Consider the following 16,069-nt stretch of genomic DNA (forward strand, 5'->3'; position numbering starts at 1 on the left):
AGTGAGACAGCAGGAAGTGACGTAGACAACTCCTTCCGGTCCGCCGCATTATGAATGACACTGGGAGGGGGACTTGCAGACACGTTGCCTCTTCTTTATTTTCGCCCTTTCCCCAGCTCAGGTCCTCGCTGGAAGCGAGTGCTCCTCCTCAGGCCGCGGCTTCCAGAAGTAGCTTCGGAATCCCGGCTCGAGCTGGGCGGGAAGGCGCGGTGGCCCGCGTCGCCCGCATGCTCCCGCGCCCTCCCTGCCTGGCCGCGCCCCTGCGACCAGGTAAAGAGGGCGCTCGGGCTGCTCGGCCCCGCCACCTCCTGAGAACTGCGCTCGCCCTCAGAGGTCGGCAGGGCTGGGCGTGGGGGCCAAGGTGGGACCGATGAGGGCTCCCAGCCCTTGAAAGTCTTTCCAGCCCCACATTCACCGCAGACTTTTCGCGTTGGTGCAGATGAGGATGGAAGGCTTCGCGCCGTTCCGCTGAGGGACACGTGGGCCACTCGTCTGCGAGCCATCCCTTTAGTCTTCTTCCTACGTGGGTAGAGCAACAGGGCAGCTTTGCCTGGTAGCGGGGGTTTGTGTGATCGTTTGGAGTTAAGAGCAAGGAAGAGACCACTTGGAGCACGGTTTAACTTTCCCCAAAGACACGCTTTCCGTTGCAGCCCTTCCTGATTGGACGCTGTACATAAATACTGTTTTACAGTTTACAATTTGCCACATTTGGGGACATTTGCTTATCCCCATCAAAGCAGCGTTTCAAATCTTCCATTATTAACTCGAACAGAAAACTTAAGCTTGCGTGAGAATTGCTTTGGCTTCAAAAAATGGATACTCAAACACAAACCTCTCCAACTTTGATTTGGGATTTACACGACCCCATCCCCCGCCATATCCACCCCCAAATTCTTTGTGACATTAAATTCCTTAATGTAAGAGAAAAATAGACGAATGTATCTCGTGCCACGTTACTGCTTAAGGTTTTGTCACGTTTCGCTCGTGCTTTCTAGAGGAAAGAATTAAAAAAGCAGAACTAGAAGTGATTTTAAACATGAAAATATGGTCTTGAAATGCCATGAGAATAAACTGTTACAATACAACTGATTTGCTGTCATATTTAATAGATCAAACTTTAAGCTATATGAGTGTTAACTGCACTGTGAGGAGCGTACACTGCGATTGAAATTGTTTTAGTTGCATCATTTTAAGGGACCTAACTTCAAAAATAAGTTGATGTTTGAACGTTTTATGTTATTAATAAAAAACACCATTAAACTAGGAAGGGTCCATGGAGGGGTGGGCTGTCAAGGAAGAGGAGATAGGATGTGGCAGAGGGTTGCAGGGGGTGTGGGAAGAATACTATGTATTTCCCCGCTTTAAACAAAACTAAAGCTTTGTGGTCTTGGACCTACAAAGTTTTGTTTTAAACCTATTACACTTTCTAGCTTTTGTTTCAACAGCACATGGTTTGAAATAAGCACACATAATCTATTTGGCCTTATTAATAATAATTTAGCAGAATTAAAACATCTGGGACTTACCCAGGTGTCAATCAGTATTATAGATTGTTAGCTGGTATGTGTTGTTTTTATCCTTTAATGCAAAGTAACTTTCTGGTTTCTTCTATGGACATGAATGGGATGCAGGAGTTTGTTTGGTAATCATAAAATAAGTCTTACTTGCTGATAAAACTGTTTTCTTCAGGCTTGCTGATATTTTCAGCATGTTTACATATTTATGCTGTCCTTCCCTGTTAACCACAAGATCAGATTTAGCTGCAAGCATTATGGCTTCACAGCAACAGACAATTCTGTGAATCTCCAGAGTTTATGAGAGATTATATATTCTTCTATAACTAAGATTTCAGTAAGCATTTCACTTCCAAACTTTTCTTATTTCATAAAAATTTCTTGCTCTGGTATGCCAATAGCTAATTTTAATCATGGTTAATTGCCCCTGGATTATAATCCTACATTATTACATACGATGGACTCTAAAAGCTGTTTTTCTTTCTTTGACTTTTAATTAGAGGTCATTGACTATGATCTATGAAGAAGCAACTTTTTAAAAATCTGTACTATAATAAAGTGGGGTTTGTAACCAAATAATGCTGCTTTGTTAAGTGTCTAAAACATGAGCTAAGTTGTACATTCAAAATTAGATTTTAAATTTAAGAGAAATAAGTAAATGTTCATACTTGTTAATTATGTCAAACTTTTTATTTTATAAAGTACAGTCTGCTGATAATGTGTTTTGGCTTAAGAATTCCGCACAGCAGTTTATGACTCCTTGGTTTTTAAACCTCAGTATCAAATTTTTCAGCGTTTGTGGAAAAGCACTTTTAAGTTCGACACAGACCACACATTTCCTGGGAAGAAGTTTTCAAATAAAAACTTGCGAGTTGGATCTTTCCCATTAAATAATCTTAATAAGTGTCACTAGATAAGGAATTTGTGAATTTTATAGAATAGTAGGGGGTGAGGCCTAACTCAGTGACAGAGTGCTTACACAGCATGAGTGAGGCCTGGGGTTTGAGCTGTAGCACCACCCAAAACAAAATAAAGGAGGTAACATTTACCTAGGGCTCCCTATATCAGTCATTGTCTGTTACCATGGCACAGATGTGGGAGGCAGTGCTATTACTGCCCTCTTTCCATACGGGAGGAAAATAACATTGGGGCTGGCTGGCTTGCTTGCTTGCTTCCTTTCTCTCTCTCTCTCTCTCTCTCTCTCTCTCTCTTTCTTTCTTTCTTTTTTCTCTTTACATCCTGATGGTGTCCTCCTCTCCTCCCAGTCTCACCCCTACAAATCCCTCCCCTCATTAGTCCCTCCCCTTTTCCTCAGAGAAGGGGAAGCCCCTCTTGGATATCAACCTTCCTGGGACATCCAGTCCATCAGTACTAAGTACATCCTCTTCAGAAACAGAACCAGGGTTTAAACCCAGTTAATTTGTTTAAGACCCTGGGCTTTTCCCCATCACTTTATAATTCTTGAGTAAATAAAAATCCTGCCTGCTAGACATGTATGTAGGCACTCCAGTAGTTAGGGTTCCTAATTTGTCTGAATATCAGTAATGATGTCTTTGCTTCCTTGTTTGCATGGTTGGATGGCCTCCAGTCGCACCCATCCTGAATCATCTCATGCAGTGAACTTGTTGACATCTGTACTGAAAATGTTTTAATAACATACTTTCTGATTATTTTTACTTTGATATGATTGTTCCTACTACAATAAAAGGTGCTTTAATTTAGAGTATATTCTGACCGTATTAATATTTTCTAAATTATGGAGTTTTGAGACATTCTCATTAACACAGGTTGGCCTCAAACTATGTATTTTAAGATAACTTTAAACTCCTGGTTCTCCTGCCTCCATTATAGAGGGCAAATAGTATTATTTGTTCTGGAAAAGTTTCTGAGTGTTTTCAAAATAGATTCCTTTAGATTCAGTTAATATTTTGGGTTTTTGCAACAGGTTCTCTCTGCAGGCTTGGCTGTCTTGAACTCACTATGTAGACCAGACTGGCCTTGAACCCACAGAGATCCTGTTGCCTTGAATGCTTTGATTAAAGGAGTGAGCCACCATGGTTGGCTAATAATCTTTAATGTAAAATAAAACAAAATACTCAGTAATATTTTGTTGCATAACATATTTGCTCTATCATATAAATCATAATTTATTGTATAATATCAAGTTGGGAAATATCCTGACTTGAACTTTGAGCACAAAACATTCAAATTGCTTTTTAAAATTCTATCAAAAAAGTATGTTTATTTATAATCTCCTCTCTCTCTCTCTCTCTCTCTCTCTCTCTCTCTCTCTCTCTCTCTGCACCCTCTCTTCTTTTCATCGTGATTCTCTCTGTCACAGAGATCTGTCTTCCCAAGTACTGGGATTTAAGGCGTATGCCACCAACTCCAGCAGCTTTGTTTTTAAAAAAAGATTTCAGGTTTTTAAAAAAACTGATTTCTCTTGTCTTATGTAAAATGCTTTGTCAAAACCAAGCTATATTTATTCTATAAAAATGCAAATAGCCAAATGTCTTTACCTACGATTATTTATACCTATGATTTAATATAACCATTTAAAATAAAAATATCCTTGAAGATCTGAGTAACAAAACTGAAGCATTGCTGTTCTCCAGAACCCTTGGTAACCCTGGACTTGACTCTGGGGTGTCAATTCATTAAAGTATAGATATAACCAGGAAATTGTCAAAATAGAATAAGAAGAAGAAAGGAATTTCTCTTGCTACTTGTAAAACTGTTCTACTCCTAAAAACAGAGTGCAAACCAAAGTACTCACTATATTTGTACAGGTTTATTACATGATTAGTATTAATTACATTAGTGAGTATTGGGGCGATATTGCCCAGGGAAAATAATGCTTTTAAATTCCAGTTATTGACCAACATTTTTGATCTCCAAGGAGAGTCATGTGTACTTCTCATTTTCTCTTAGACAGCTCATTAATTTCTCAGATTTCACCATGGGCAGCTATTTCTATTATTTTGTTGGCACTTAACATTTGTGAGTATTCACAATAAGCTTATAGCTTATATGCAGACACACACACACTCACACATGCACATACACACACACAACACAGACCAACATTTTTTTCTCCACCACACCCTCTCTGTAGTCCCTACTTCTAAATGCTTTTAAAGAGTGCCATCTAGTGTCCGATTCTGAATTGTGATTTATGGACTAGAATGTGGGTAACTGGACCAGGGACTCAAAGTATAAGCTCCTAATTGACAAACGCCTTAAGGAAATCGTTTGACCTCAAGATAGCCTGTCCATGCATTTATTCAGCAAGTACTTTTTACATACAAGTGTTTAGTAGGCTCTATTTTAAGCATTGCCATTAACCACATTCTCTTACAGAACATTCTGGTAGTTGCTAAAGAATAGTGTATGTATTATAGTAGCACTAAGCATTGTGCAGTCAATTAAAATATAGAAGGCAGTGTAAAGGGAGTGTATAGATGGGGTCTGTAATATAAAAAGTAGACAGTATTATTAAGTACCTGGAGGCAGTGTTCTGTGCTCTGGAAACGAGTGTAAAGTTGGATCGCAGTTAGAATTCTAGCGAGTCTTAATTCGCCTTTGAGGATGCAGTAAGCAATGAGAAAAAGATTAAGATAAACTCAGGAAACAGAAGGATTAAATCAAGGTAGGGCACTGCAGAAGGCCAGGCATTTATTTCAGTAAGATGGAAAGATACTACAGGACGTGTGCTAGGTGGCAGAATCTTGTTTTCAACAGTTGCCAGGAAGGAGGGACAGAGGCCATTAAAAGTGGTGACTCAGAAGCAGTGGAAAGGGTGTGAAATGATGGCCTGGGAAGTGGGTGTAAAGGAGTACTCACTTCCTACTACACAGTGCCAAGGCTGCTCGTCTTAAAACCATCCCTAAACGTATGTACTCGTGCAGCCTGGGGAAAGTTTTCTTTTGAAATCCATTATTCAGCCCTGAGGTAAAAATTCTTACGTATAAATTCTTACTGATTTTTTTAAAATATTATATTTTAGCTTATAAACTGTTCCTTTTGAAGGCCTCTAACCATATTGATTCTTGTTCTAGGTGATCCAATGACAACAGAAAATGAAAAGCATTAAGGAAAACGCTGTGGAATCTCTGTACCTGGAGTACTCTCACCAAATAGAAGGGTGCATCTTTCCTCTCCACACATCTGTAACTTTGTTCTTACTGTCGTACTGTGAATGCAAGGTCTTTAACGTTTACCTAGTCCCTACTGAAGAAGGTGCAGACACTTCATTCCTAACAGAGGCCCTGCCCCAGGACGTGGAGGCAGAGGTTCTCTCAAAGCAGGCCCTCCCTCCGATAGTCCAGAGCTGTTGTCTGCCCGCCGTGGTCAACCAGCCTGACACTTTTTGTAGAGCAGGTCTTGCTGTTGTCCTGAGACACATAATCCAAAAATCCTATGAAGCCGAGCCCTCGAGAAAAGAAATTTTGGAACTTCTGGGTTTTAAAAAGACTTGCTTGAAGGCCTGTGCTGAAGTAAGTATAAGGTCTCCTGCTGTTTAAAGCTTCAAGGAATATCATTTACTCCAACACGATTTTACCTTGCCATTGGTAACTGTTGGATAGTTGAGTCCTTTGCATGACATCACTACAGGGTAATACTAAAGAGAATGTAAAATGTGCTTTATGAAGTTTAGATACATGATTTGAAATAATGTCTTTCCTCCTTCACTATATTGAGGACCTTTTTAAAGAAATGTTCATAAATAGAGAAGGGCTCAAGGAGTAGGGCCTTGTAAGCCCTGAGGAGTTTTAAAGGCCTTGGGGGTGTCTTGGTGGCATGGTGCTGAAATAGTAGCTGAAAGCTTACATCTTGAGACATGACCAAGATGTCTGGAGTCCTTTGGAATCTCAAAACTGCCGCAATGCCACACCTCCTCCAACAAGGCCAAGCCTCCTAAGCCTTCCTTATAGCATCTGGGGATCAAGTATTCAAATATATGAGCCAAAAGGGTTCATTCTTACTTAAACCACCAGGTTCTACTTCTTCAACCCCGCAGACCTGGGGCCATATCATAAAGCCTGTGGACAGGGGTGATGACTTATTCAGTAAGTATGCAGGAACACAGAAGCTGCATTTTTCTAACATTGTAATCTGTTTTCTCATCTGGCACAGAATCTGAGCACCCAAGGATGCTTTAGCCCACTCCTTAAATTATTTGAGGCAGTCTTACTTTCCAGCAGTAGCTAATTTTCCTGAAGATGTGTTGAGAGGGGAGAATTGCTCACATCTTGTTTGTTTTGTAGGTTAGTCAGTGGACCAGGCTATGTGAACTCACCATCCCTTTGGCTGTTGAGAATTTTCTCCAAGAGTCCTCTGACGATCCCCCAACCATCCCTGAAGAAATACTAGAGCTCGAGAGAAAGCTCAGCGAGCCAGTCAGAGTACACAATGATGACAAACTCCGACGACAGAAGCTGAAGCAACAAAAGGCGTCTAGCAGTGAGCCTCCCTCTGGTAAGGGAAAAGCGAAGACCAAGGTGCGTGCACACAAGACACCCAAAGATGTGGCTGGTTCGTCCAAGAGTCTAGAGCTGAAGGTGGCCTTCTCCAAGCTCACCGTGCAGGAAGATGCAGAAGCTACCAACAGGGAGCCTTCTCACATCAGGAAAGCAACGGCTTCTGAGCTCCCGCCTCTGGAGCACGTGTTTGCAGAAGGGCTGTACTTCACTCTGGCAGACATCGTGCTTCTGCCCTGTGTTCACCACTTTTTGGTAAGGATCTGTCTGTAGTCTATGTCACTATGAGGTTCAGTTTGTTAAGTGGCTTGGGTTTGCGCTTGGTTCTCAGCCACTCCCCTGTCTGTGAAGTGGAGACTGTTCCTAAGCTCTTGGTTGTCTTTCCTCCAAAGGTGTGTGTGTCAGAGGCTCGGTCCCCGGCCTGTAACATACGGGAGGAGGGAACTCTTAGGTGGGAGCCATTGGAAGGAAGCTGTAGCGATGGCTGTGCGCCTTAGCCGGTGCAGGCCTTGCGGCCTTTCTTTCTGTTCCGCGTGCGTCTTTATTCGCCTGAGGTCTCCTTCCCTGCACCTTCCTGCTGCAGCGGTCTGTGCACTACAGGTTCAAGAGAACAGGCTCATGTGACCGTGGACTGAAGCCTCTGGAACTGTGTGGCCAATAGACCTCTGTCTTATTAAGTTTATCATCTCAGTAACTTTCTCATAGTGGTGAAAATCTGATTAACATACTCTATAGTGTGATCAATATAAGGAATGAATAAAATTATGGTTAATTTTGAGTTACTAAATGTTAGTAATTGATATTGTTAATTTTAAGTTGCTATTATAATTATCTTTATAAAATAAATTTCAATGAGGAAAAAAATGGCTAAAAATTAAGAACTGGCCAGCTTTATTTTATAATAAAATAGTCAATTAAAATGCTAACCGTTATACTGGGTATTATCAAATCAAATTGTTTTTTTCTTATTCGAATACTTCTCTGTAAGATTGCATGTTTTTCAATGATTTGGGAAAATTCACATGGAAAGTTTTCTTTCCTAGTAACGTTTTCTTTCCTAGTAAAATGTATTTGCCTATCTATCCATCCATCCATCCATCCATCCATCCATCCATCTCTCTGATATACTTTCACGAACATAAGAGGCTAGCTTTTGCAGCCTTCCCGTTGGTTCTTAGTAGCTTCATTTTTCCTAATTTCAAGCATGTTCCTTTTCCCCTAATTGTGACCCAGATACAAGATTTTAGTCTGTTTATATATCATTTTGTTTATATATCATTAGACTTCTAATGACAATCTGTACATTGGCATTGGTACAGTGTGGAGAAATTTTTACTTTCTAAAGGACTCTTTTGTTGTCTCTGTTGTCCAAAGTGAAATAACACAACAATGACAAGCAAATTATTTCAGAATTAGACAGCATGGAAGGGACAGAATTGGGAACTGTTTAGACTTTAATTGGTATTTTAAATATCCTATGTCTGTCTTTCCCAGTCAAATGATTTTTGGTGCATTTATCCTTGACTCTTCCGTTTTATGACTATAAAAGTCTGTAGAGTGTTCATACATTATGAGAGACATGGTATTCATGATTTCTAATTTCTCAAGAGTTCATGGAGGCACTCATTATTTGTAGACATTATTGAAGGCGTGTTTATCGGGAGCTACAGTGATGATCAAGGCAGTTAAGGTCCTAGACTTCACTGGAGTTAATTTCCTAGTTAGGGAAATGAAGAAATGAACAAGTAAACAAACAAATAATATTTATATAAAATAATGGTAAGTGCTACAGAGAAAATAAGAGTATTTGATTTTTAATTCAAGAAAGCAAAAGACAAATTGGATTCACCTGTGAAGGTGACTTTAGCTCTTCCAGGTGGCCCTATTCATCTCAGGTGATTTGCATTTCATTTTAGATAAATTTAAATGTTATTTACCTGATTGGGATTAATCAAAGCCGAAGTATTTCTAATTGACTGGATTTTTCCATCTCTAATCAGGTAGGATATCAACTTGACTATTACTGAGTAGCTCTGATGTTGCAAAGGAACACTAGGTTTAAAATAGAGCAGTACTGGCCAGTGAGATGGCTTAGCAGATAAATTCATGTGCCTGTGCAGGCCAGACAAACTGTGTTCCATCCATGGCACCCATATTCGAAGGAAAGAAAAGTTTAAAAAAAAGTTGTCAAGAAACAAGGTGAAAACATGTACTTATCCTTTTCTATTACACGGTTTTGAGGCAGACTCACCAGCCGGGGCTCGTCCCACACTTCCTACGTAGCTGGGGATGATTTTGAACTTCTGATCTTCTGCCTCTACCTTTCAAATACTGGGACTACCAGTGTGTACCACTAAACCTCAGTATGCAGTGAAGGACTCTACCCTAGCTAGGGCTTTATGTATGCTGGGCAAGCACTGTCATCAGGGCTATATCCACAGCCCGTTGTTTTAATGACATTTAACCTATTTTCCTTCATTCCTTTGTATTTTCCCTAATCTGCACCCTTTTTTCAGGACTTCATCTTTCCTTGTCCAAAGCCCTAGTGTTACTTCTCGTATTTTCCTCCCATGAGTGGTTTTGAGTGATGCATCCATCACTTCTTAGAGCAGTTATGTTGCCAGACCTTTGTGCTGGAGTGAGTACAGACCATTAGAATCACACTGGACCATTGGATCAAGTTTGTGATCAGTAACTAAGACATTAATTTGCATTAGGAGTGTCAAGCTAAGCCAGGCTCAGGGTAATTAGCCCCGGACATAAGGTCAGGACATGAAAGATGAGATTGATTTTGCTAAGTCAAGGTCTGGATGACTAGAGTTCAGAAGGATTAGTGAAGTAGGTTTTGGTAAACAGAAGCTGTAAAGGGTTTAAGACAGTGGTGTGCCAAGGTGTTGCCACAAACCTCCTCCACTCTTCACAGTGAGTGGGTCCTAAGCTATACAGTTGATTTCCAGTGCTCTGGTACTTTCTCATGGAAGAGGCCTGGCAGCCTCACATGATCCTCTCATTAGATGCTGAAAAAGCATGTGACAAAATACAACACCCCTTCATGTTAAAAGAAGAGAGATCAGATCATTGGGGAGATCAGAAATTCAAGGCCCATACCTAAGCATAGTAAAAGCAATATACAGCAAACCAACAGCCAATATCAAATTAAATGGAGAGATACTTGAAGCAATCCCACTAAAATCAGGAATAAGACAAGGATGCCCACTCTCCCCATATCTACTCAATATAGCACTGGAAGTTCTAGCCAGAACAATAGGACAACAAAACGAGATCAAGGGATACAAACTGGCAAAGAAGTCAAGGCGTCACTCTTTGCAGATGATATGATAGTGTAAATAATCAAGTCCTCAAATTCTACAGAGTACCCCAGAGAACTTCTACAGCCGACAAACAACTTCAGCAGAGTGGCTGGATATAAAGTTAACTAAGAAGTCAGTAGCCTTCCTCTATACAAATGATAAATGGGATAAGAAAGAAATTAATTGGGTCGTTTCGGTATGTTGTGTTTTCAGTCTCTATTCCGTTTTTCTCTGCCCTTACCTTATTACTTCTTGCCAGCTAGTGCATTTTAGTTTGGCTTCTTCTTTTTCTAAAACCTTGAGTTGGATGATTAGAGCTAAGATTTCTCTCATGTTTGTAGGTGTAAGCTTTCCTTGTAGGGAAATCTCAAGAAATTCTGGCAAATTGTGATATATTTTCTTCGATTCTAAAAAATGTCTAATATCTTCCAGATTTCCTCAATGATCCTGTTGGTTCAGATTTGTAATGTTCAGTCTCCAACTCTTTGTCTAGTTTCTGCGATTTCTTTTGTGGTTGCTTTCCAGTTTTATTTCACTGTGGTCTGTATTGTTGTATTTATGGGCTTTTGCTTTGTGACCTATAATGTGATCAATTTAAGAGTAGGTTCCATGCACCTCTGGGAGGAGTGCGTGCTCCCTATTTGTTAGATGGAATATTTTATAGGTATCTGTTGAAACCAGTTTATCTATGGCATAGTTGAGCTTTAATGTTTCTTTGCGGGGTTTGTTAAAGTCTCCCGCTGTCATTACATCAGGACCTTAGTGCCCATTGGTGCTCTTCATCATGAAACTGGAAACTCTGATTCAATGCCAAAATACTTAAGATTCTTACATCTTCTTGACGAACTATTTATCCCTCGTTAGTATGCATTTGTCCTTCCTATCTCTGTAAGCTTTGCTTTGACGGCTACATCATCAGACGTAAAGTCCTCAGAGCTCATTTGCGTGGTCGGTCCAGTCCCATCCTTTGACTCAGTGTTTGGACATTTTTGCCATCTAAGTGTGTTTCTTGGAAAAAGAAAGAAAAGAAGAAAACATACACATTTTTAAATCTAATCACGCTGCATCTCTTTAGTAGGTGAATCCATTTGCACATGAAGTCGTCGTGAGAATTATCCCTGTGACACAGTTGGTTGTCCCCTTTGGTTGTCTTCTCTGCTGCTCTGACTGTTTGCTGTGTTCGACGCAATTGATTTCTCATTCTTCCATCCTCTGTCGTGTGAACTTGTCTTTCTTCTGTCTTTCTTCTGTCCCATACTGTCTCGTGTGAACTCGTCTTTCTTCTGTCTTTCTTCTGTCCTGTACTGTCTCATGTGAACTCGTCTTCCTTTTCCTTCTGTGTAAGTGAGACTTACACAGTGCTGGTGTGCTTGACATGATTTGCTTTCATTTGTGCTTTTCTTGAACTGCTCTCATGTCTCCATCCATTCCAAAAGATAATATTGCTATTTATGGAGGTCTTTGTTGACAGTTACTTACTCTCGGGGCTTGAAATAGATCATTCCATGTTTCCCTGGCTTGTGGAGTTGCTCGTGACTCTGATGTTTCTGCCTCTGTCTGTGAGTAGGCCCTTTTAGGTTTTAGCATTGTTTCTTTGCTTTACATTTTCAGAAATCTTGACTGTGATCTATTACATAGAAATTCTTTTCAGATCATTACTATTAAGGAATTCTAAATGCCTGATGTCTGTCTCTTTCTCTGTGTTTAACAAATCTGTTACAATTTTATTGAATAAGTTTTCTATGCATTTATATTTTGAGTCTTTTATCATCTTTATTCTTGGGTTTGGTCTCATTATAAATATTATAAATATTGGAAGCTTTGGTCACATTCATACATTAGAATTTATCATTGTCCTGATTTGTCCTCTGTCCCTGAAACCCTGAAATTTGTTTTCTTACCTTGTCTTGCTTCTTCTTGTTGGTGGTGGTGAGGAGGAGGATGGTGTGTGTGTGTGGTGTTTTCCTGGGAACATATGAGTAGATATGCACATATGTATGTATGAGTATAGAGGCTAGCTATGGGCATTGGGTGTCTTCCTCAGTCACTGTACTTTTCCCAAGACAGTCTCCAAAGCCTGACATTCAGTGGAATTTGGCTTGTCAGACAGGAACATCCACTGTCTTTGTCTTCCCAATGCTGGGATTCCAAGCACACACTGCTGTGCCCAGTGTTGTACATGGTATTGTGGAACTGAATTTGCATCTTCCTGCTTGTGTAGCAAGTGCTTTACTCACTAAACCATCATCTCCCTACTCCCTGATGAAGTTCTCTACAGTTTTTTGTTTTTTGGGGGGGTGTAAGGATATGTTTTATGAATTGATCCTTTCATTTTGAGAATTTGTTCTTATTTAGAGTCTCAGTTCTCTTGCTGATTTTTTTTCTCTGTTGTTTTTACATTTCTTCTCCAAGTTACTACCCATTTCATGTACTTGGGCTACTTCCTTGTCTCGGTCCTGAACTGATTTTCTTGCCTTGTTCATCTGCTTATTTGTTCTCTGCATGGTCACTGACCCTTTGAAATGTGAGGCTGATGTCCTTTGACATTTCAGTGTTCTCAGTCTTTGGTTCTCATTCTTTGGGAGTTATGAGTTTATGAAAGGGTCGAGGTATTTTTCTGTGTTTTAAGTTCAATTCTCTTAGCACCTAATTTATTTCCAGGCAGTTATGGATTTTATAAAGAACTATACATTTTTTTGGCTCCCACAATGCCTTATAGATAGCATTTTTTAAAAAAACATTTTAATGCAATTCAAAATGAATAATACATTTTATAAGGTATTGAGGACTAGCACACATTTTCCTCAAGTCTCATGAATTATTTATTTTTGGAAATTTCCATTTGATTCAGATTATGATTGACTAGGAAACCTTGAAAAACAAAATCATAATATGGATAAAATATGGGTGCAAAGACTGCTATAGCTACCTTTTTCAATTCTTAATATTTATCATTTTATTTTTTTATTTTTGCTTCAGTGAAATATCCTCCTTCACTCATCAAGCATGTCCATGGGACTGTAAACTCTATTCTGTATTTCTCTAGTGGGCTGAAAATTTTTCCTTCACTACTAAAAATACCATGACTGTGGACACTTTATAGGCATAAAATTGTGATAAATTTAAATTATTACACAATCTGTTTAAAGCTCAACTTACTGTCTTTTCCATTAAACAGTTAGAGATATTTATGAGTATATATTAATATATCTGGTTTTCATATAGCTTTTAGCTGTGCATTTAGCTTTCTGTACTTAGTGTGTCGAGACCCTCACAGATTCTATACTTAGTGTGTCGAGACCCTCACAGGTTCTATACTTAGTGTGTCGAGACCCTCACAGATTCTATACTTAGTGTGTTGAGACCCTCACAGATTCTATACTTAGTGTGTCGAGACCCTCACAGGTTCTATACTTAGTGTGTCGAGACCCCCACAGATTCTATACTTAGTATGTTGAGACCCTCACAGATTCTATACTTAGTGTGTTGAGACTCTCACAGATTCTATACTTAGTGTGTTGAGACTCTCACAGATGTAATGAAGGCCAGAGACAATGGGATGTATTGTTAGCCATGACTTTTAGATGAAAATGTGTGCAATTTAGAAGGCGACTAGAGAGAGGATTAATATGCAAGATGAAATTATGAGGTATAAATTATGAGTAAGCTGTGTTTAACTTTCTGTATAACAGTATCGCTGGTATGTATAGCAAGCTTGTTTTGTAAGAAACCGCCAAGCCGCCTTTCCACGAACTTTCTGTTGTTCCACCCCCTCACCCTCGCTTGTGTTGCTTTGGAATTTTGTTATTCTAATAGGTATATATTAACAGGTATGTATCTAAGAGGTGCCATCTTAAAATTGTCCAGTGATATGTGATAATTAGTATATATATATTGTAATCTTATATACAACTTTTAGGGTAAGGTATCCATTTAGAAACTTGTGCACTTTGTAGTTTAGTTGTTTTTTTCCTTATTATAAGTTTATTCTAATGCATTTAAATTTTTTCCATACAGTGTATTTTGACCATAGTCTTTCCTCCCCCCAACTTCTTCCTGAACCTTTCCATTTCCTACCTCCCCAACTTCATTTTTTATTTCTCTCTGTCAAAAAAAAATCAAAACAAATAAAAAGATCAAAAAGCCAAAATTGTATTGTTTTGTAACAATACAAAACAATAAGCAAAAAGCACACAAAACCTATGGCGTCCTCTTTGTGTTGGCCTGCCATTCCTGGTCATAGGACTTGCCCTGGAGGGTGTTTGATAAAGCTCTCATCACTCACTCCAGGGAATAGCATCTTGTTCAGGGATGAGATATTGTGCTCACTTCCTTCTCTCTGTGCTGGGGTTACAACTGGCTTGAATTTGTGCTGATCTCACATACTTTCTCACAGACTCTGTGACTCATAATTGCATCAGCACTGTCATTTCTGAAAATGCTGTCTCCTTGGAGTCACCTACACTTTCTGGCTGTTACACTATTTCCACCTCCTGTCTACATAGATCCCTGAACCTTGAGGGGAGCGTTTGCCAATCAGGGCTCAGTGCTCCAGAGTCTCCCACTGTCTGCCACTGTCCTGTCGTGGGTCTCTGTGCTCATTACCATCTACTACTTCTCTGGTGACAGCTCGTGGTTGCATTAATCTGTGGGTGTAGCAGTTTATCATTGGTAGTTGTTTTATTGCTGTGTTCCTTCAGCAGGACAATACCGTGACTTATCTAGTCTCAGGTTCTCTGTCACATTAGTAATGTCAGGTCAGGCGGAGGCTCCCTCTCACGGAGTGAGCCTTACATCCGCTTTGTAAACGCTGCTGGTTATTCCCGTAACACTATTGTATAGCAGATTACTTTGTAGGTCACAGGGTTTGTAGCCGGATGAATTGATGGCTTCCCCCTCTGGCTGCATTCAGCATCTGCTCTATCACCAGGAATGCTAGTCAGTAGAGGTGAAGCGTCTTGTTAGGTACCAGCTCAGTTTCTCTGCGTTTGATGACATAAATTAATGTCTTCAGCAATATTACAGTAGTGAATATTAAAACCTTAGAAGACATCACCATAGAAGATATGCAAATGACAAATAATTACAAGGTGTTCACTGTCAGTAATCATAAGGAAAGGAAAACGAACATTATAATGAGGAATTACTCAACGCCCAGAGTATCATGGCAACGACAAATGTTGGCAAGATGAGGAAGATCTGGGCCAGCACAGTGGCTCGGTAAGAGAGAACATGTGCCATGTAGAAAAAGGAGTAGCCACGCCAGCCTGATGACCTGCACGCATCTCCAGATTCCACAGTGCAAAGGAAAGACTCTCGAGGGTTATCCTCTGCCCTCCACACATCTGCCCTGGGTAACAAGCAAATGCCTGTACTCAGACACGTAGGTCATATAACTATCATACACAAACAGTAACAATAAATAGAAATTAAAGATATACATGAAGGAATTAGAATCTTCACAATGGGAATGTAGGTTGGTACACTCACCATAGAGAATAATTGCAGAGTTTTAACCTATCAGTTCTGTTCCTGATAGGCAATACCTAGAAACGTGCCCGTGTCCCTCAGCTACTGAATTACCAGTTAAGTACAGTAGAGTGGCTCTTCACAATGACTATTAATAAAGAAAGCAAGGCGCAAATGAGCCTAACTATGTGAGTGAATGTTGGCAAGGCACAAAAGAGCCTAACTATGTGAGTGAATGTTGGCAACATAATGCTAAATGGAAAAGCACAAATCCTTTTTATGACTCTATCAACTT

At 39.8% G+C, this 16,069-nt stretch overlaps 1 protein-coding gene across 1 annotated transcript in view; it reads left to right on the top strand.

Annotated features, from left to right (window-relative positions):
- Positions 1-35: 35 nt before the first annotated feature.
- Positions 36-16,069, top strand: part of Gstcd (glutathione S-transferase C-terminal domain containing) — an 86,723-nt gene continuing 70,689 nt past the window's right edge. Inside the window, exons 1-3 of the mRNA XM_032897296.1 lie at positions 36-270; positions 5,573-6,010; positions 6,782-7,249. Of these exons, the coding sequence (XP_032753187.1) occupies positions 5,594-6,010; positions 6,782-7,249 (885 nt within the window). The 5' untranslated portion in view covers positions 36-270; positions 5,573-5,593. The remainder of the gene's footprint in view (positions 271-5,572; positions 6,011-6,781; positions 7,250-16,069) is intronic.

The sequence above is a fragment of the Rattus rattus genome, chromosome 3, assembly GCF_011064425.1.
Source record: "Rattus rattus isolate New Zealand chromosome 3, Rrattus_CSIRO_v1, whole genome shotgun sequence".
Taxonomy (NCBI): Eukaryota; Metazoa; Chordata; class Mammalia; order Rodentia; family Muridae; genus Rattus; species Rattus rattus.